Source organism: Sander lucioperca, chromosome 7 (genome assembly GCF_008315115.2).
Source record: "Sander lucioperca isolate FBNREF2018 chromosome 7, SLUC_FBN_1.2, whole genome shotgun sequence".
In the NCBI taxonomy this organism is placed as follows: domain Eukaryota; kingdom Metazoa; phylum Chordata; class Actinopteri; order Perciformes; family Percidae; genus Sander; species Sander lucioperca.
In genome coordinates this window covers 5,451,673-5,467,156 of record NC_050179.1, presented here as the reverse complement: position 1 = coordinate 5,467,156, position 15,484 = coordinate 5,451,673, and the positions used below count along the sequence as shown (strand labels likewise).

Genomic DNA, 15,484 nt, shown 5'->3' with positions numbered 1-15,484 from the left:
AGTGCTCACAATCACATTTTTTTATGAATACCTGCGCACTTTCATGTGCATCACACTTGACCTGGCTCATAACTTTTCGTGTGAGGATTGAGGAGTGAATTTGTAGGTGAGAAGTGTGGGCAGTGAGTCACTTTCCTCACATACAGAGCTGTGAAATTCTCACTTCAAGAAAAAGAAGAGGAAAAGTGATGTTCTGGTTTCCAAGTTTGTGGACCCAGTATTACATTCTGATGATTTTCTCCTGGCACTGTGTTAACCACAAAAGCAGCCTTCGTACTGTACATGATGGTAAGGTAATTTAAATGGTGAAATTGAATTGTGGTAAGAGATGTAGTAGGTGAAGCAGACCACAAGTAATCATACATGTGCCTCAGACTTTCCTAATTGCCGAACAATCTTTTGTATGACCTCAAGCAAATATTGCACATAGTTATTTTCAAATAGGGCACATGAGACTTGCGTCCTATGCATACTAAAAGATCCTCATTTCCACTGCATGGTTCAGGTCGACTCAACTCAACTTCACTTTTGGAACCAGGTTCTTTTCTCTATTTCGTTTTTCACTGCAGATAGTAACCCCTAAGTGTAGGCGGGATTCTCAACTGATCGCCATTGCGGGCCTGGATTTGTATCCCATCGTATCCTTTAAATTATTCAGAGTTAACTTTTCCCAGATATTTAACCAAGATCACAATAATTTTTCTAAGCTCCAAGGAGTATTCCAGCAAATGTTCTTTGAGTATTAAATACTCACTGTCTTTTGCCTCAAAGGTTGCTCTGAAAAGTTTGTACCTTGCTCATTCCTGAAGGACAACAGCTGTAATCAGCTTGGAGTAACTACTGCAATACGTTGCTAAATATGTTATTTCTGAAGCATTTGTGTTGAAATAATTGTTTGGAACATACAGACAAACGGATCAATGAGCCCAAACGAATTACTCTGAAACACTGGTTTCTTCAAAACCTGGAAACAAAGTCAAGGTAGCTTCAGATTCTGTTTGTTGTTGACACTTTTTAGCTAACCCCCTCAGGTTGCGGCCGGATCACATTACATCACATTCATTCATTTTACAAACATCCGGCACTGCTCCTGTTGGGCCTTGTTTTGCCAGAGGTCTGCCAAATTATACGGGAATAAAATACAGAAAGAGTTTTTGAGTGTAAGGTTTAGGCTTAAGCAGAGTAGGATAGTTTGTACTGCAAGTGTAAAAGCATTGTGCAACTCAACTCAGCCTCAGGTCTTATCTCTGAAGTTCTGTACTAACCTCCACCATTTGTAAACCACTATACTTAAAGGAGCTCAAACCTGATACCAATCTGATAAAATGATCAGTTGACCTTTAAATGAGGATAACCCACACCATTGACACATGTTAATGAAGTAAAGGCAACATTTTTCAATATGAATGTTTTTACCATTTTCCTGTACAGACTGAATCCAAGTGTGTTAATCATTTCTCTCCACTGTGCATCATAAAATTCCATGGGATTTTACTTGGTTACAATTTGTTAGCAGAGTTGTTGTCTTCTTCTAGTGCTCGAATTACGTGGGAGCCAGAGGGAGCCGAGCTCCCATAGAGTGAGGACTGGCTCCATGAAAGCAACAAAGTCAAAAATCTGAGAGGGTCTCTCATATCTGAAGGTGTCTGCCATATGTGGCATTGTAATTTAATCTTAAACATCAACGCTCATTATCCATCCCTGTGCAGTCTCTTACCATTAAAGACGTTAAATTAAAATATAAAATATAGGCTACTACGGGATGTAGACCTGAGCCTACCCTACGCTCATGAACGCAGCATGACTGCACTTCACCACCACACCACTAGGCTATGTGAGCAAACCGCATAGGCTACGATTGATTTGACAGCACTCGCAAGTCCGAAGAAGTCACCTTGCTTTTAGCTTAATGTGCTTTTGAGGTAAATACCACCAATACATCTTAAATAAATAAATCTGTAGCTATCCTCTGCTATTCAGAGCTCCGGAAAAGATATTTTGAAACACCTGTCAGCAATTCAATGCAATCCCTGATGGCGGCTACCCGACAACATCTCAGTGCAAATTCCAAAATTGTTCGTCTATTTATTTCCACGGTTCAACACACGAGACGACTGAACACCCAGGTGTTGTTATCACTACGTGTACATTATAAGACTAGAACATAGTTTGGCTGTGCAATGGCTTTATTCATTTCCAGTTAGTGCATTTTCCCTGTGTAGAAGTTAAAGACTACATGCATTATTGTGTTTGACACTGAGGATATCTGAGACGGTGGTCTGGGTCAAATGAGTTACGTTTTATTTCATTGTGAAATTGAGAATGACACTCAGACTAAATCGTTTAGTCTATTTCTTTGTATTGCGAAATTGAAATGAAATATGGACTATTACAATCAATAATATGTTGAAATTAATTAAAAGGAATCCATTTCTGTAAAAAAAAAAGATAGAGAGACCCCCTTAAAGACAAAAAGATAATTTCAGCACTGTCTTCTTCCATATGTTCTGATTTTAGCCCATTAATGGCAGACACACAAACTGGCAAACTGGCCTCCAATGAGAAAATATGAGGATGAACTTCTCCTATACTGAGCCAGGATTCTCACTATGATGATTCCCTGAACACTCTGCACGACAGGTGGAAACAGTTGGACTTCATCAAATGTGTTTATGTTATGATAATATGAAGTATGTTTTGGTTGCTAGGGATTTACTGTGTTTTAATTTTTGGTTCTATGAATCAGTAAGTAAGTCATGTGAGGGTTTGTTTTGAAAATGGTTGGAACATGTACATACAAAATTGCAATGTGTAACATGTGTTCTTATTTTTTTGCCCATTTGGAAATGATGTTAACACACACACACACACACACACACACACACACACACACATATTTTCCATCTATATTCCATTGGTATGAACTGGTTGGAGAAAATTTTAGAAACTACGGAGCCCCCTTGGGGTCAGCTGAGAAAGAAAAAAAGCTAAACCGTGCGCACAGAATAAAAATCTGTTCCCTCGGTTTTATAAACTGTTCGCACGGATTCATAATCCGTGCCCTCGAGGGAACGGATTTGTATTCTGTGCGCACGGTTTAGTTTTTTTTCCCCAGTTGACCCCAGGGGGGCTCCGTAAGAAATGCCTCTCACAATAGTGCAGCACAAATCAACAGCACAACAAATTACAGCCTAAAACAACATTAAATTGAATCAACACCTCTATAAAACTATAAACATTATAACATTATACATTTAGGTTTTACTTCAGTTCTGTTGTATAGATGACCTTAGCTGGAGGGACTGGCAACTGAGAGAATACAATACTGTATAATTAACTACATCTCAACAACTCTAACTACTGAGAGACCCTGCTGCTCCGTTGTCCTTAATGTGTTTTCTCATGGTTGTTGTTGACTCATTAAACATTAACCGTTCCATTGAGTAATTACCCCAATACACTGCCTCCCACATACTCAGCTGATGTGACGGGCTATTGCTGTGCTTTCATGACAGCAAGCCAAGGTTCTCAGCCGAGCAGACGATGAGAAACAAAATCCCTTCCAGATGTTCCAACCAATAGCCCTCATTTATCGACCGAGGAGTAAAATAAAACGGGTGATTTCTTTTCATTCTTCAGCAGCAGGACTCTTCCCTGGTGTCCCCGATTGGGGATGAAAATATACCGCTATGTTTTTGGCCTCACGCACTGACCCCCCACAAATGCCTCATATATTGAAATAACACTAACACTTCAATGCAGGGCTCTTACATTTATTTTACCAGCAAACAATGTTGACATGTTAAAGAAGGGAACGAAAAAAAAGCACATCTGACCATCAGATCAGGTGGAACATTTTCAATGCATGAAAGGACATTGTTTTAAACAATGAAGAAGCCTACTTCATTTTATAGAAAAATTAACCTTAGATTTTGTGGCTGGTGCTCATGTGGTTTCAAGCATCTGCATCCATATACTGTAGCTATCTTTGCTCGTGTTGCTATTTCCTGCCTTTTACTACCTCACTGATCCTGGCCACCATGCTTCTGCCAGGCAAATGTGCATACTGTTTTCTTAAAATGAAAAAGATCATGTCGCTGCTTTTAATGTGGTTAAAATTCTATACCCAAATCACTGGAGATCAAAGATAAACAAAAAATGAACAGTTTTCCATTCGAAAAATTACGTGTTCCCCAAAGATTATTGGTAAAGATGACTGAACTGCTAAGTAGCTGCAGTTGCCTGCTACCCTCCCATGTAAAATCAACAGACACAACACAATTCACACTTCTGTTGCTGTCACATAGGATGATCCTCAGTTGGTACTATAGCTGTAGTGAGTAATGGTTAAGGTGTGTGTGTGTGTGTGTGTGTGTGTGTGTGTGTGTGTGTGTGTGTGTGTGTGTGTGTGTGTGTGTGTGTGTGTGTGTGACTACATTGTCTGTCCAGTCCCAGGTGCACTGCATGTCAATGAGTTTTGGTGTATTCATTAGTTACACGTTTGTTTTGCCCCAATTAACTACAATATAAACTAAGGCGGCTGGGCCCTGCATTATTAACTAATGATGTGGCCCTGTCTCAATATCTAAGACTGTGTTGTTCACACCACAAGGTATATCTATGCTGTAGCTGTTTTGGAGCTTTCTATGATGTCACATCATCTTCATCTGCAGATGGAGCATGCCTAATTGTCATAGAATTATCATCTTGTCCATGCTGTCTAAAAACTTCAAGTCCATTCTTGACCTCCATTTTTTTATTTTAGTGTATATGGTACTCACTTGGTGCATGTTCCAAAATGAAGTTGTGTTTAATCAAAATCAACATATTTTCTGACACACAGAAATCTTGTGACCAGGTAGTATTATTTCAGCATAGGAGTATTGGTTGGCCTTTGGTTTAAAAAAAAAAATGAAGCTGTTATTTATGGTCCTCTGTGTGCACTGTACTGTACTTAATTCAATTTTGAAGGCAACAGGGCACATGCACAGTGCACATGGACAACAGTTTGGGGTTGCATGTGCTGGGCCAATAGGTGCTCAACAGCAAATGTTTGCCCTGGTGCGTCCTAGCTGGTTAACCTGGCTATGTCTGCAATGTAATTCAAACAAAATTTCTCATGAACGATTGCACAAATGTTGATTTAAGTTTTGTGTCCAAGAAAACAGACTCCTGTTCTGGTCAGGGTGTTCCAGAAAGGAATTGCATGGAAGAGGTTCAAAGTGCCTGAATGCATCTCCTAATTTCTGCTGGCCACACCTCACTGCACCCAACATTACTGCTACTGTTTCATCATCACTCTTTTGGACAGTGAGCAAAACATGTTGTAAACACCATCAGTCATTTTTGCACAACACCATTTTAGCTTAGCCAGCACAACCTTTATTCAACCTTTCACAACATCAGTGTTACTCAATAACACATCTATCATGTGTTTACTGATTAATTTACTATTAGTCACAGCGTTTCATCTCATCGCATGTTATCAAAAAATCAAAAACCCCGTCATGTGTCTTGCACTTTCTGTGACAGAAAAGACACCCATGACTAAACTAAGTTGTTTGTGTCAGAATTGGCTGCAACTGGTTATTTAGGCAAGTCTGTCATCAAAACAAAGCATAGTGATCATCTTTGCACTGATTGTCAAAGACTGACTATTTACAAGTTTACATGTCATGGACTGTGACATAGAAAAGATGGTCTTCCAAACTAAATACAGAATGACAAATGTTTTCATTACTTTTTCCAAGTTAACCTTTTTTGCTTTTGGAGCAGCTAGAACTTTAATTCCTTACGTCTGTATTAGCAACAGTGACCATAACAGATGTTACACTAAATGTCTCATCTCGATGATGTGTGGGTGAATTAACGGGGAAGACTACCTGGTGAATCAGATGTTTTTTCCAGATTTGTATTGGTTATTGCTGCTATAAAATTAGGCTATTTTGGTGTGTAAAGCTCAAACAGCATTTAAGTCTCATAGTTTTCTAACATCTTCCTGGTTTTACATCTCAGATCATCATCACAGATTCAACTTCTGTTTACTGCTTTTATTTAGCTTTGGAAGATAGATTTTACTGTTGTGATATATTGAATCAACTGTATCAAATAAGATGAGGAACATATCAGTTTCTAAATTGATCCATAATCTTCTCATTTCACACTTAGAATTTGTAAATACTATCCTGGAAAGTTCTTCTGGCCACATTTCAGCTTCATTATTAGCATGTAAAATATTTAGATTCATTCCACATTGTCACCGTATCTTGTTTTTGTTCCGGGTTTGCAGAACAAATTGATTTGTTCAGAAAATAAACTGTGTAGTGTTTGGACTTATCTTTGGAATGCAGCTAGCATTGGCGGGTTGAATGAAGGAAATACACCTCTGCATGAAGAGATAACTCTGCTGACACCTGCTTCAGTAATCAAAGCATGTTTGACCTAATGCATTAAATCAAACCTAGCTCATATTTATTCTTTTAAATGACCTACTAAAGGGAAACATGAGCTTTGAATAATTTATCAACAGTTATATGCAGCAGAATGTTTGAAGAGTATGGCAAGTGAACAAGCATGCAGGTGTTGTTATGATCCCAGACATGTTTGCTTTAGTTATATAGTAGTTATGTAGCAATTCCCTGAACTAACCACTATATGCACCCATTCTTTTATACCCTCATTGTATTATGCATTGGATTTTTCTAATCTTCAAATTTTCTACAGACCCGGACAAACCTTGAAGGTCATAAATACCATATGAGCATCGACTACCCAATGTTAAGGTTGTGATCTTGCAAACAGTGACTTAATTTAACAAATGGAACAAGATAAACTCAGGAGAGTGCAGAGAGAGCCAACAATCTCCCAAACTTTGCCCTGATGCCAGGGCCACTGGGAATAAGTGATGGCACTGGAGGAAAAGTAATTTGGTCTCAACAGTCAATAGCTTTCTTGAGTAACCCATTTTGTGTCAGTAACAGGTCAGGTGGTATGTTTATGTGAGTATAGAAGTTTAATGTCAGTGCAAGACGAGAGCTCATAGGGCCAAAAATGTTTAGGCTTTATCCTGTTGGGATTCTCAATATGCCCAAGAAATTTCATGTCAATGTGATAATTAATTTCCAACATGTGTTAGTCAACGACAGACAAACAAGTAATTAGATGTAAGTAATAACATAACCTCTAGTTGTTTGTGAACATTAAATAAAGAAATACTGTTAAATAATAGTAAACTAGAATATTATTATTGGTTGGTTTTTTTCGAATTTATTTGAGCAATAGTTCAAAATGTTCAGTCAAGCATAAGTTGAAGTGTATGCATTAATCCGTCGAAGTGATTTTTTATTACATTTTTTATGGTTTAGCCATGATTAGATGATGATTCAAAAAAATGGTATTATCACCTCTTCTTGGACCTCTTTTGATCCAGCATGCCTACTTCTGATGGGCTGTACGCCTGGCTGATTGCATTGATCCAACGAGGTTCCTTTTTGTGCCAAAGACAAAATTAGCACCAAAAAGAGCATTTTAGTGTTTCCCTGGAAAAGTATTGATGTAGCTTCTTTTTTTTGCAGCACTGCTCTAATTTCATACAACAACATTCATGTTGTATACATGAGTATTTATATTATATCCTTCTAATAATTCTTGGGGCCCTGATGGGAGCTGGGAGATGGGATGGGAATAAAAGACAATTTGTGGAAGGGAATATTTCTACATGCACTTCCTGAAAGCTTGCCCCATCTGGAGCTAAAAATAAGTGCCCTTAACTCTAAAGCCACTTTTAATGAATCCATTCTACAAATGCCTTTAACATGAATTACATAAGCTCATGGATAAAAACATCAAATGGTGCAGATAAGGAACATCATTGACTTCCTGCTTTAAACCCAACTGCCTCAGAGCGAAATGCAACTCCATGGGAATATTGTGCCCTCGTTCAATTCCCCAACTTCCAGTTTAATGTCATTTACTCACACTCATGTATACCATCAAATAAATGTTAGGCATGTAGTCTAGTCACTGGCTGCTAAATTGCAAGAAACATAAATATCATGTGTTTAAAGGGAAATTTGAGAATCAGTGTCCCTATAGACCTCAACAGTCCCGCCCACAGCCGACTCCCGAAGTAAAAATCCCATTGATTTTCTCCATAAGGATTTAGAATATCAGTCATAATGCCTAAACCATCCGAGGTAGACTGACCCCGAGCTACGTGTTTGGTGTAGTGACATATTGAACTGGCAGGCTGAAGCTTCTGATCTCTTACAATATTCCTTTTGTCCTTTATCCTCCTTAATAGAAGAGGTTTGTATGCACAGCGTGAAACTGATTGGTGTTTTTCATATTCGATACAACCAGAATTTTCTTGTTTTTAAACTTGAATTATAAATCTCTTAACCTTGAAACAATCTTTTACAGGTCAGACAGATTGGACTTTAGGTTTGTACCTTCAAATCACAGCTTACGTAGACCAGACACCCAAAATGAGATCTGAGGGAGAAGGCTGGCTGATGGCTTTGAAACAAGTTTGAGAACATAGCTAGTGATTACGGATTCATTATTATTATGGAAGAGTGAAAATATAGTTAAGGCATCAGCAGTTAAAGATTCAGTTTAAGGAGGGGAGACAACACAACCAGAGATGTGACAATGATGTGTGTGTATGTAAAAATACCTGCAAAGACATGAAAAAGACACGAGAAATTGCTGTAGTGTCAGCTCTTGATCATTAAATAAAGACAGTAGAGATTAGATAATATTGTTCTGTTGCTTGGAATTTTCCCTCAGTACTTCCTACAAGATAATCACTAAAAAAAAGATATGATGCCTATGTAATTGACTTTAAACACGTATTAAACCTTAAATGAATAGATGATTGATGGAGTAAGGTTTGCAGTATGGTACATCTAAGAATGCAAGCTTTCGAGTGGAGGTGGTTGTCTTATTCATAGCCTATGAGTCAATATGGTGCTCTCCAACAAAACCACTATGATTTACTGACCATAGGATTTGGGGGGATTTACTGTAGCATGGAGCCTGTGTCTGTTACGTCACAAATAACTTGTTGTGACGTATGATGTCAAAATGAATACCGTAAAAGGCCTCAATGAATTCCAATATTCACCTGTGGGTTGCATAAATTAGAGGATAATGATAGGGCCAGCACATCTGTTAAACAGAACTGAGGACTTTAAAGTATGGGATTTAATTACTGGCAGCAAATCTACCTGGATCATTTTTATTTGATAAATATTTAACAAAAGCAGTATTAGAAAACTTGATAATGTGTTAAGTAAATTTTAGTAATTTACATATGACTCACTCATTGATCCCTGGCTCAAAAATATCCCATATTTCAGCACTGATGACATCACAAGCATGGATTGTTCACTGTATTAGGTGTATTTTTTTTCAAATATTTTTATTATGAGGCTTTATTTTAAAATATGAAGTTACAAAATTGTTATTACACTACTTCTTAAGTGGAAAAGAAATTCATTTATAAATGTATTTTTACATTTTAATAGTACTGTATGTAATTCTATTACAACAGTCTCTTCTTTTACAATGTATCTTAATACATATAAATACTACTGTAATATTTGAGCGTGAAAGCACGTTGATTTGGAAATAGTAGACAATAAAAGAAAAAGGTCCGCTGGTAGCTTTTTCCAGAGCTTTTAAACAGATCTCACAGTCTAAAAGGGAAACATTTTCTGCGTTTACCTTGTCAAATAACTAGGCTATTCATTTAGCCTATGTATTATTTTTACTCTGAAAGTGACGGATATTTTTACATCATTTTTGTCACTGACAAATTTCTTATCATCACAAACTGTGGGTGGAACTTGTCTAATCAAAATCTTTGAATCTCATGAAGGTGTAACCAACAACATTAATGTCCTCCCTTGTGACAATGCAATATTGCTTTACAACACCAATAAATAAATTTAATTTCTGATAATGTTGTTACAATATATTCAGCTGCAGCACAAAGCAATTTTGAGCAGCTGTGCTCCGGTGCAAATGAAATACTTTTGTGCCAATTTAATGATCTGTAGCACATTGCTCTGTACCGTTTTGTTCAATTATATTTCTGATTCAGACACTCGAACAAAGCCAGTCAGGGGTGGCTTTTATTTTCCATCCTGCTATAGTTAGACACTTGGCTACAATTATCAACCTTCATTCGCACATCTTTTGAAGGTGGACATGTATGGCAGTCAGTCACATTGCTATCTTGCTGTGTATTCATCCTTTCAGGGCTGTAATTGCGTCACTGTTGGACTCAAACGTTTAAATATCTTACTAGTGGCATAATTCTCAGTTTGGTATCCAAACTACATACATGTGCAAATAAGAATGAATTATTTGTATGATGTCACATATCTAATTCTGTAAATACTGTATAATGACAACACATAATTAGAGTAATAAGAATCAATGTGCGATGAATGGGAGATTCAAGAATATTCTTCTATATTCCCCTGGAAATAAAAACAGCTCTTTAGAGGATTGTTTTTGATTTATAATAGCCTATTAGCGCTTTCAAACATTTGATTTCAAGCCAACGTCACCATCAAGTGGTATGTTTTTGTCATTACACAACAAGCCTTCTTCGCCTCCATGTCTTGTAAACCAACCTTGTTGACACACCGAAGCCGCCTATTGGTCAGTAGAACCACTCGTTTCCTCGAACTAATTTCGGATTGGTTCGTTGAAAACCCAACAGCCAGCATGCCTTTTGCTCTAGCTAGCTAGCTGTAGCTAAACTCTCTGTGGTCTCACTCTGACAATCAACAGGTTAGTGTTTGAGTTAATATACTGCAAGTTAGTTAGCATTAATTACACACACATGCTTGCGTGAATTAGCTACCCTCACACATCTCCTTTGTATTTGTCTTTAAGTTATCGTCCTTAGTAACGTTAACCGTTACCCATCTGGGCTTTGATTTTAGCGTTTGCTAATTAGCATTGAGTTAGCAGGGTTAAGTATGTTTCCCCTAGCTAGGTTAGCAGTAGCTAACGACTCCTGCACGCGTGTTGGAAACACAGCACAAGTGTCCTTGAACCGAACCGAGTCTTGCAAATTAAGTTAAATTAGCTTTAGCGACAATCCCCGCTGTGCTCGTCTCTGCTACAAATCCAGTTTAAATGTGGCGGTTTGCATTTGTGAAGTCACGACGTGGGAGGCGCAGCACTGAGCCAACTGAGGCTAGGTTGCTAGGCAACAAATAATCCAGAAAATAAGTATAGTTTTTTTTTTACACTAACGTTAATCAAAACTTAATCTTGTATATAAGTATATGTAGCAGTGTGTATTACATAATAGCACTAAACAGTAAGGTTACAGAATTCTCAATATAAGCAAATTGGTTATCCTCTGGTACCTCTTAACGTTACGTTAGCATAACGTTACCATTTGTACAGCCAGTTACCATGGTAACAGTCCACAAGCTATAGCTAACGCTAGCTAAGACATATAACTAGCTAAACAACGCGGAGTAACGTTCGGACATGTTCGGTTCTGTGCATCGTAATTGCATCAAATCGTACTAATGAAACGCTAACATGCTTTGGTGCTAAATAACTCAGATGACGTCCTGCTTTAAGGTATGGTCAAGAAAACGAGGTTAACGTTACGTTACACGTATCTTCTCTTGCTAGCTATCTGAGTTTACTTAATCGCTGCCGTTAGCATGACATCTGTGTTTTAACGTCATCTAACGCTTCATTAAAGTAATTCGATACTTAACGTTATGCGTATCATCTCCCTACATATGCAGATGATTGCAATGCGCTTAAGCTAGGCTACCTTACTTTATATAACTGTGGGGAACATTATATGCGGTACATCCTTTATGAAGAAACCCCGCAGTGTTCTCAGCGCGGTTTTATAGGCTTCTAATCCGCTTGGTACGTCTTATTTTTAGAAATGGGAGAGCCGCCTGTGGTGATCCTCCAGCACCTGGTGAATGGCAGGTAGTGACGGTGCAAAAGCAGCGTTGTGCTCTCGTGTACAATGAAGAAGATATTCAGCTTTACTAAGAAAAAGAAACAGCCGTCTGGTACTCCTGACAATGGGAGTGTGCTCTCTGTTGGCTATGAACTGAAAGAAAAGGACCTCGGGAAGGTTCACAAGGCTGCCTCAGTGGGAGATTTGGCAAAATTGAAGCAGCTTGCTAAAAAGAATGATATCAATCAACTTGACAAGGAGAACAGGTAAGTAGGGTAAAAACACTTGTTGCCACATGCCTTTGCTGGATATTTTACTGACTACAGTATACCTTGGTAATGCAGTCCACCTGAATAGCTTAATAAAATGTTGATTTGAAAACAAAATATCTGCCACAGATGAATGCAGCCATGCAGATGCATCACTTTCTTGTGCTCTTGACACTTTTCAAAAAAAGTATTGCAATGCTAGATATATAATGACGGTGTGGCAGCACTAGGGTATATTGGTATAGTATGTATTGTATAGTTTGGAATATCTTTTGCATAGTCAAGCTGGTTTGTGGTAAAACAATGTCCAGTATTTTTACTGTTAACAGCAAACTGCCAGCTGTTTTAAGCACCAAGTAAAATGTAGATGACACCCCATTGTTTTGTTTCTACTAATGTTTCAAAGTAAGATCTAGTTAGCATTCACAATTAGTGTGTCAGAATCAAGTGAGTGGTGTACATATAGTACAATTTACAGAATAGCTTCATGATAAATTATTAGTATAACTATGTCAGGCTCTTCAATGAAGTAATTATTACTTTTATAACAATAAGTTGCTTAGATGGAAGAACTAGCAAAGTAAGGCCTAGATTTAAATAGCTGTACAAATCCTTGTAAAGGTCAGTGGACGTTTTTTAGTAAGAACAAGAATGCTTGCATATGAGAAACTCTCTCCTTTGATATTACAGAACTGCACTTCATATTGCCTGCGCCAGTGGACATGTTGAGGTGGTGCAATTCCTCGTTGAGAGCAAAGCCAAGCTTAACCTATGTGACAATCAAAATAGATCCGCCTTAATGAAGGTAATCCTGGACGATGAGACTCCACCACAGAGTGATTCTTTATTTAATTTTAAACATATTGTGATAATCATAGTTGACTACTTCCCGCATACATTGTTTTAAGCCTTGTCCAGGCCTCTGCATTCATGTCAATTCTCCACTCTATCAGGCTGTGCAATGCCAGCATGAGCGCTGTGTGAGCATACTGGTGGAGAATCATGCCGAGCCTAACCTGGTGGATATCAATGGCAATACAGCCTTACATTTAGCAGCAAATATCCCATCCATTTCCACTACTGTCCTGTTGCTGGAGCACGGGGCTGACATCAATGCTCAAAATAAGGTGATTCTGTCTTTTTGTCTACCCCTGTACAAACATCAAGGCAATCTTCAGTTAACACTGACCTAGTGTCATGATGTTACCAGACATATTTAAATTGAGTAGATCCAGAAAAGACGCTAGGGTTTGGACAATATTTGGCATACCCCTGTATTTTGCTTTAAAAAAGCATTAACAGTTATCATGCCATCACAGCTCGTATATCATAATAGAATGTATTGCAATAAACAAATATAATCAAAATATCAAAATGTTTCTGCAATCTATAATATTTGAGATTTGGTGTACAATGAGATACTGCTGTTCCGATGACACCTGTCCAATGAATGAGATTGTTGACTGTGATGTAATTTTTAGGAGGGATTCACACCCTTGACTGTGTCAGTCCGTGAGGACCATATCGAGATGGCTGAGTTTCTCCTAAAGGAGGGTGCTAGTGTGAATTTTATGGACCAAGGCCAAAGGTCAGTACTAAACAATGACACATTGGTCATGTCAAATCATTTTAATGTTGCTGAATGTATTGTTTACAGTTGGTCATGTTGCTATCATTGATTTTACCTACAGGTCCCCATTAATGATAGCTGCTGGGAATGGACAAATCAGTATGTTGCGGCTGCTCTTGCGGTTTGACGCAGATATCACACTAAAGGATACCAAAGGATGGTCAGCTGATGACTACGCAGTGATGAATGGGCATCATCCGTAAGCTGTGCATTTTTCTTTGCACATTTGTTCCTACAATGGTATTTCTTCTGCAATTGATGCATTTGTGTTGTGTGAGTGGTAGACGGAACTGAAATAAACAACCAATGCCCACAAATGGTTCATTTTATTTTTTACTGTTTAAAATGTTCCTTTTCTTCTTGTTTAGGCTTACTGCATTATGACATTTTCACTGTCTTGACTCTCTTGTAGTTGTTCTCTCCTGATCATTGAGCACAGTACCCAGAGGAATGATGGGCCCTCCCTATCACATCAAGGTCCGAGCAAAAAGAAGACAAAACCGCTGTTGGGCAGTCCTTCCCAAGATGTTGAAGCCGGCTTCTCTTTGGGAGGACCAGCCACTGACAAAGATGGTAAGGAGAACATTTTTCACAAAGTAGTGAATGAAAGTGGTGTGAGGATATTATTGTCTATTAATTATTGACTTTGATTATTTGATTCATTCCTCATGCATTACCTCTTGACTGGATCTAGAGCATGGAGCAAATGAAGCAGGGGGAGGTATTACTTTGCTCAGATCAGCTTCCTTAGCAAAATCAGTCAAAAGTTGTGTGCCTGTAAAGAGCAATAACAGTTACTTAGGATGGAAACTTAACCTACTCCTGTTTTCAGGAAATTAACTTTCTTTATGCTGCTTAAATGTAGTGCTTTGTACACCATACTTTTTCTGCCTTTTAAGATTTAGGTCCTCTCAGTATCTTGCTGTTTGACAGTTATGATTAAAATATGACATGTAGCTTTCTAAAATGTATTAAATTCAGAATGAAAATAAGCTCTACTGCTTTGTTGCAGATTTTGAAGACAATTCTCAGTCGGAGTCACTAAGTCGGTGAGCACAATTTTCTTCTTGTGATCTGTAACTCACAATAACAATTGACTTCCGGGCTCAGTCTCAAAGCATTCTTCTTCCCTCAGGGTTTCAAAAAGTGCTGCAGATGAATGGGCTTCATCAGAAGATGATAATGAATCGGTTTTAATCGAAAAGGTTGGTGCTATATCTCTTCTTGTATAGTGTGTTTTTCCTAAATTTTGTTCTCGTCTTCATTTGATATGCTGTCTTTCAGAAACCACAGAAGGTAAACCTAAGGAAAATGATTGCATCTAAAAGGAGAGAAGGTACTGAGAATCTTTTAGCCTTATTCTCTTGTCAGTGTCCCTCCATAGTTTGTGGTTTTTAGAAGTAATCTTTTATCCCTGCCTGCCCTGTAGCTTCTGCACTGTCTGACAGATCCTTGAGCTGTACAGAATCTGAGCCAGAGAGTGAGAATAGAGTCCAGACAATTCCATCCCTCCCAAAGGCTTCCAGCAAAGCTCCACAGCGCCCAGTAGATCCCTCTCCCGCTTCCTTCCTTCCCAAAGCACCCCAGATGACTTCTACCCCTCTTCCAAGCTACGGAAAGGTAAAA

At 38.3% G+C, this 15,484-nt stretch overlaps 1 protein-coding gene across 17 annotated transcripts in view; it reads left to right on the top strand.

Moving 5' to 3' along the window:
• The first annotated feature begins 10,617 nt into the window (after positions 1 to 10,617).
• The window catches only part of si:ch211-272n13.3 (ankyrin repeat domain-containing protein 26), a 30,491-nt gene continuing 25,624 nt past the window's right edge, over positions 10,618 to 15,484 (top strand). For 9 of the 17 annotated variants that reach the window (XR_004897827.1, XM_036002984.1, XM_036002990.1 and 6 more), the window contains exons 1-11: positions 10,619 to 10,806; positions 11,937 to 12,225; positions 12,919 to 13,033; positions 13,182 to 13,355; positions 13,710 to 13,816; positions 13,920 to 14,057; positions 14,271 to 14,431; positions 14,553 to 14,579; positions 14,871 to 14,907; positions 14,994 to 15,063; positions 15,143 to 15,194. Coding sequence is in view for 15 of the 17 variants with exons in the window: in XM_036002984.1 (XP_035858877.1) it covers positions 12,026 to 12,225; positions 12,919 to 13,033; positions 13,182 to 13,355; positions 13,710 to 13,816; positions 13,920 to 14,057; positions 14,271 to 14,431; positions 14,553 to 14,579; positions 14,871 to 14,907; positions 14,994 to 15,063; positions 15,143 to 15,194 (1,081 nt within the window). In the remaining 2 variants the exon portion in view is untranslated. Of the gene's footprint in view, positions 11,617 to 11,936; positions 12,226 to 12,918; positions 13,034 to 13,181; positions 13,356 to 13,709; positions 13,817 to 13,919; positions 14,058 to 14,270; positions 14,432 to 14,552; positions 14,580 to 14,870; positions 14,908 to 14,993; positions 15,064 to 15,142; positions 15,195 to 15,287; positions 15,479 to 15,484 lie in introns of all 17 variants that reach the window. The other 8 variants (XM_031282781.2, XM_036002995.1, XM_036002993.1 and 5 more) reach the window with 6 other exon arrangements.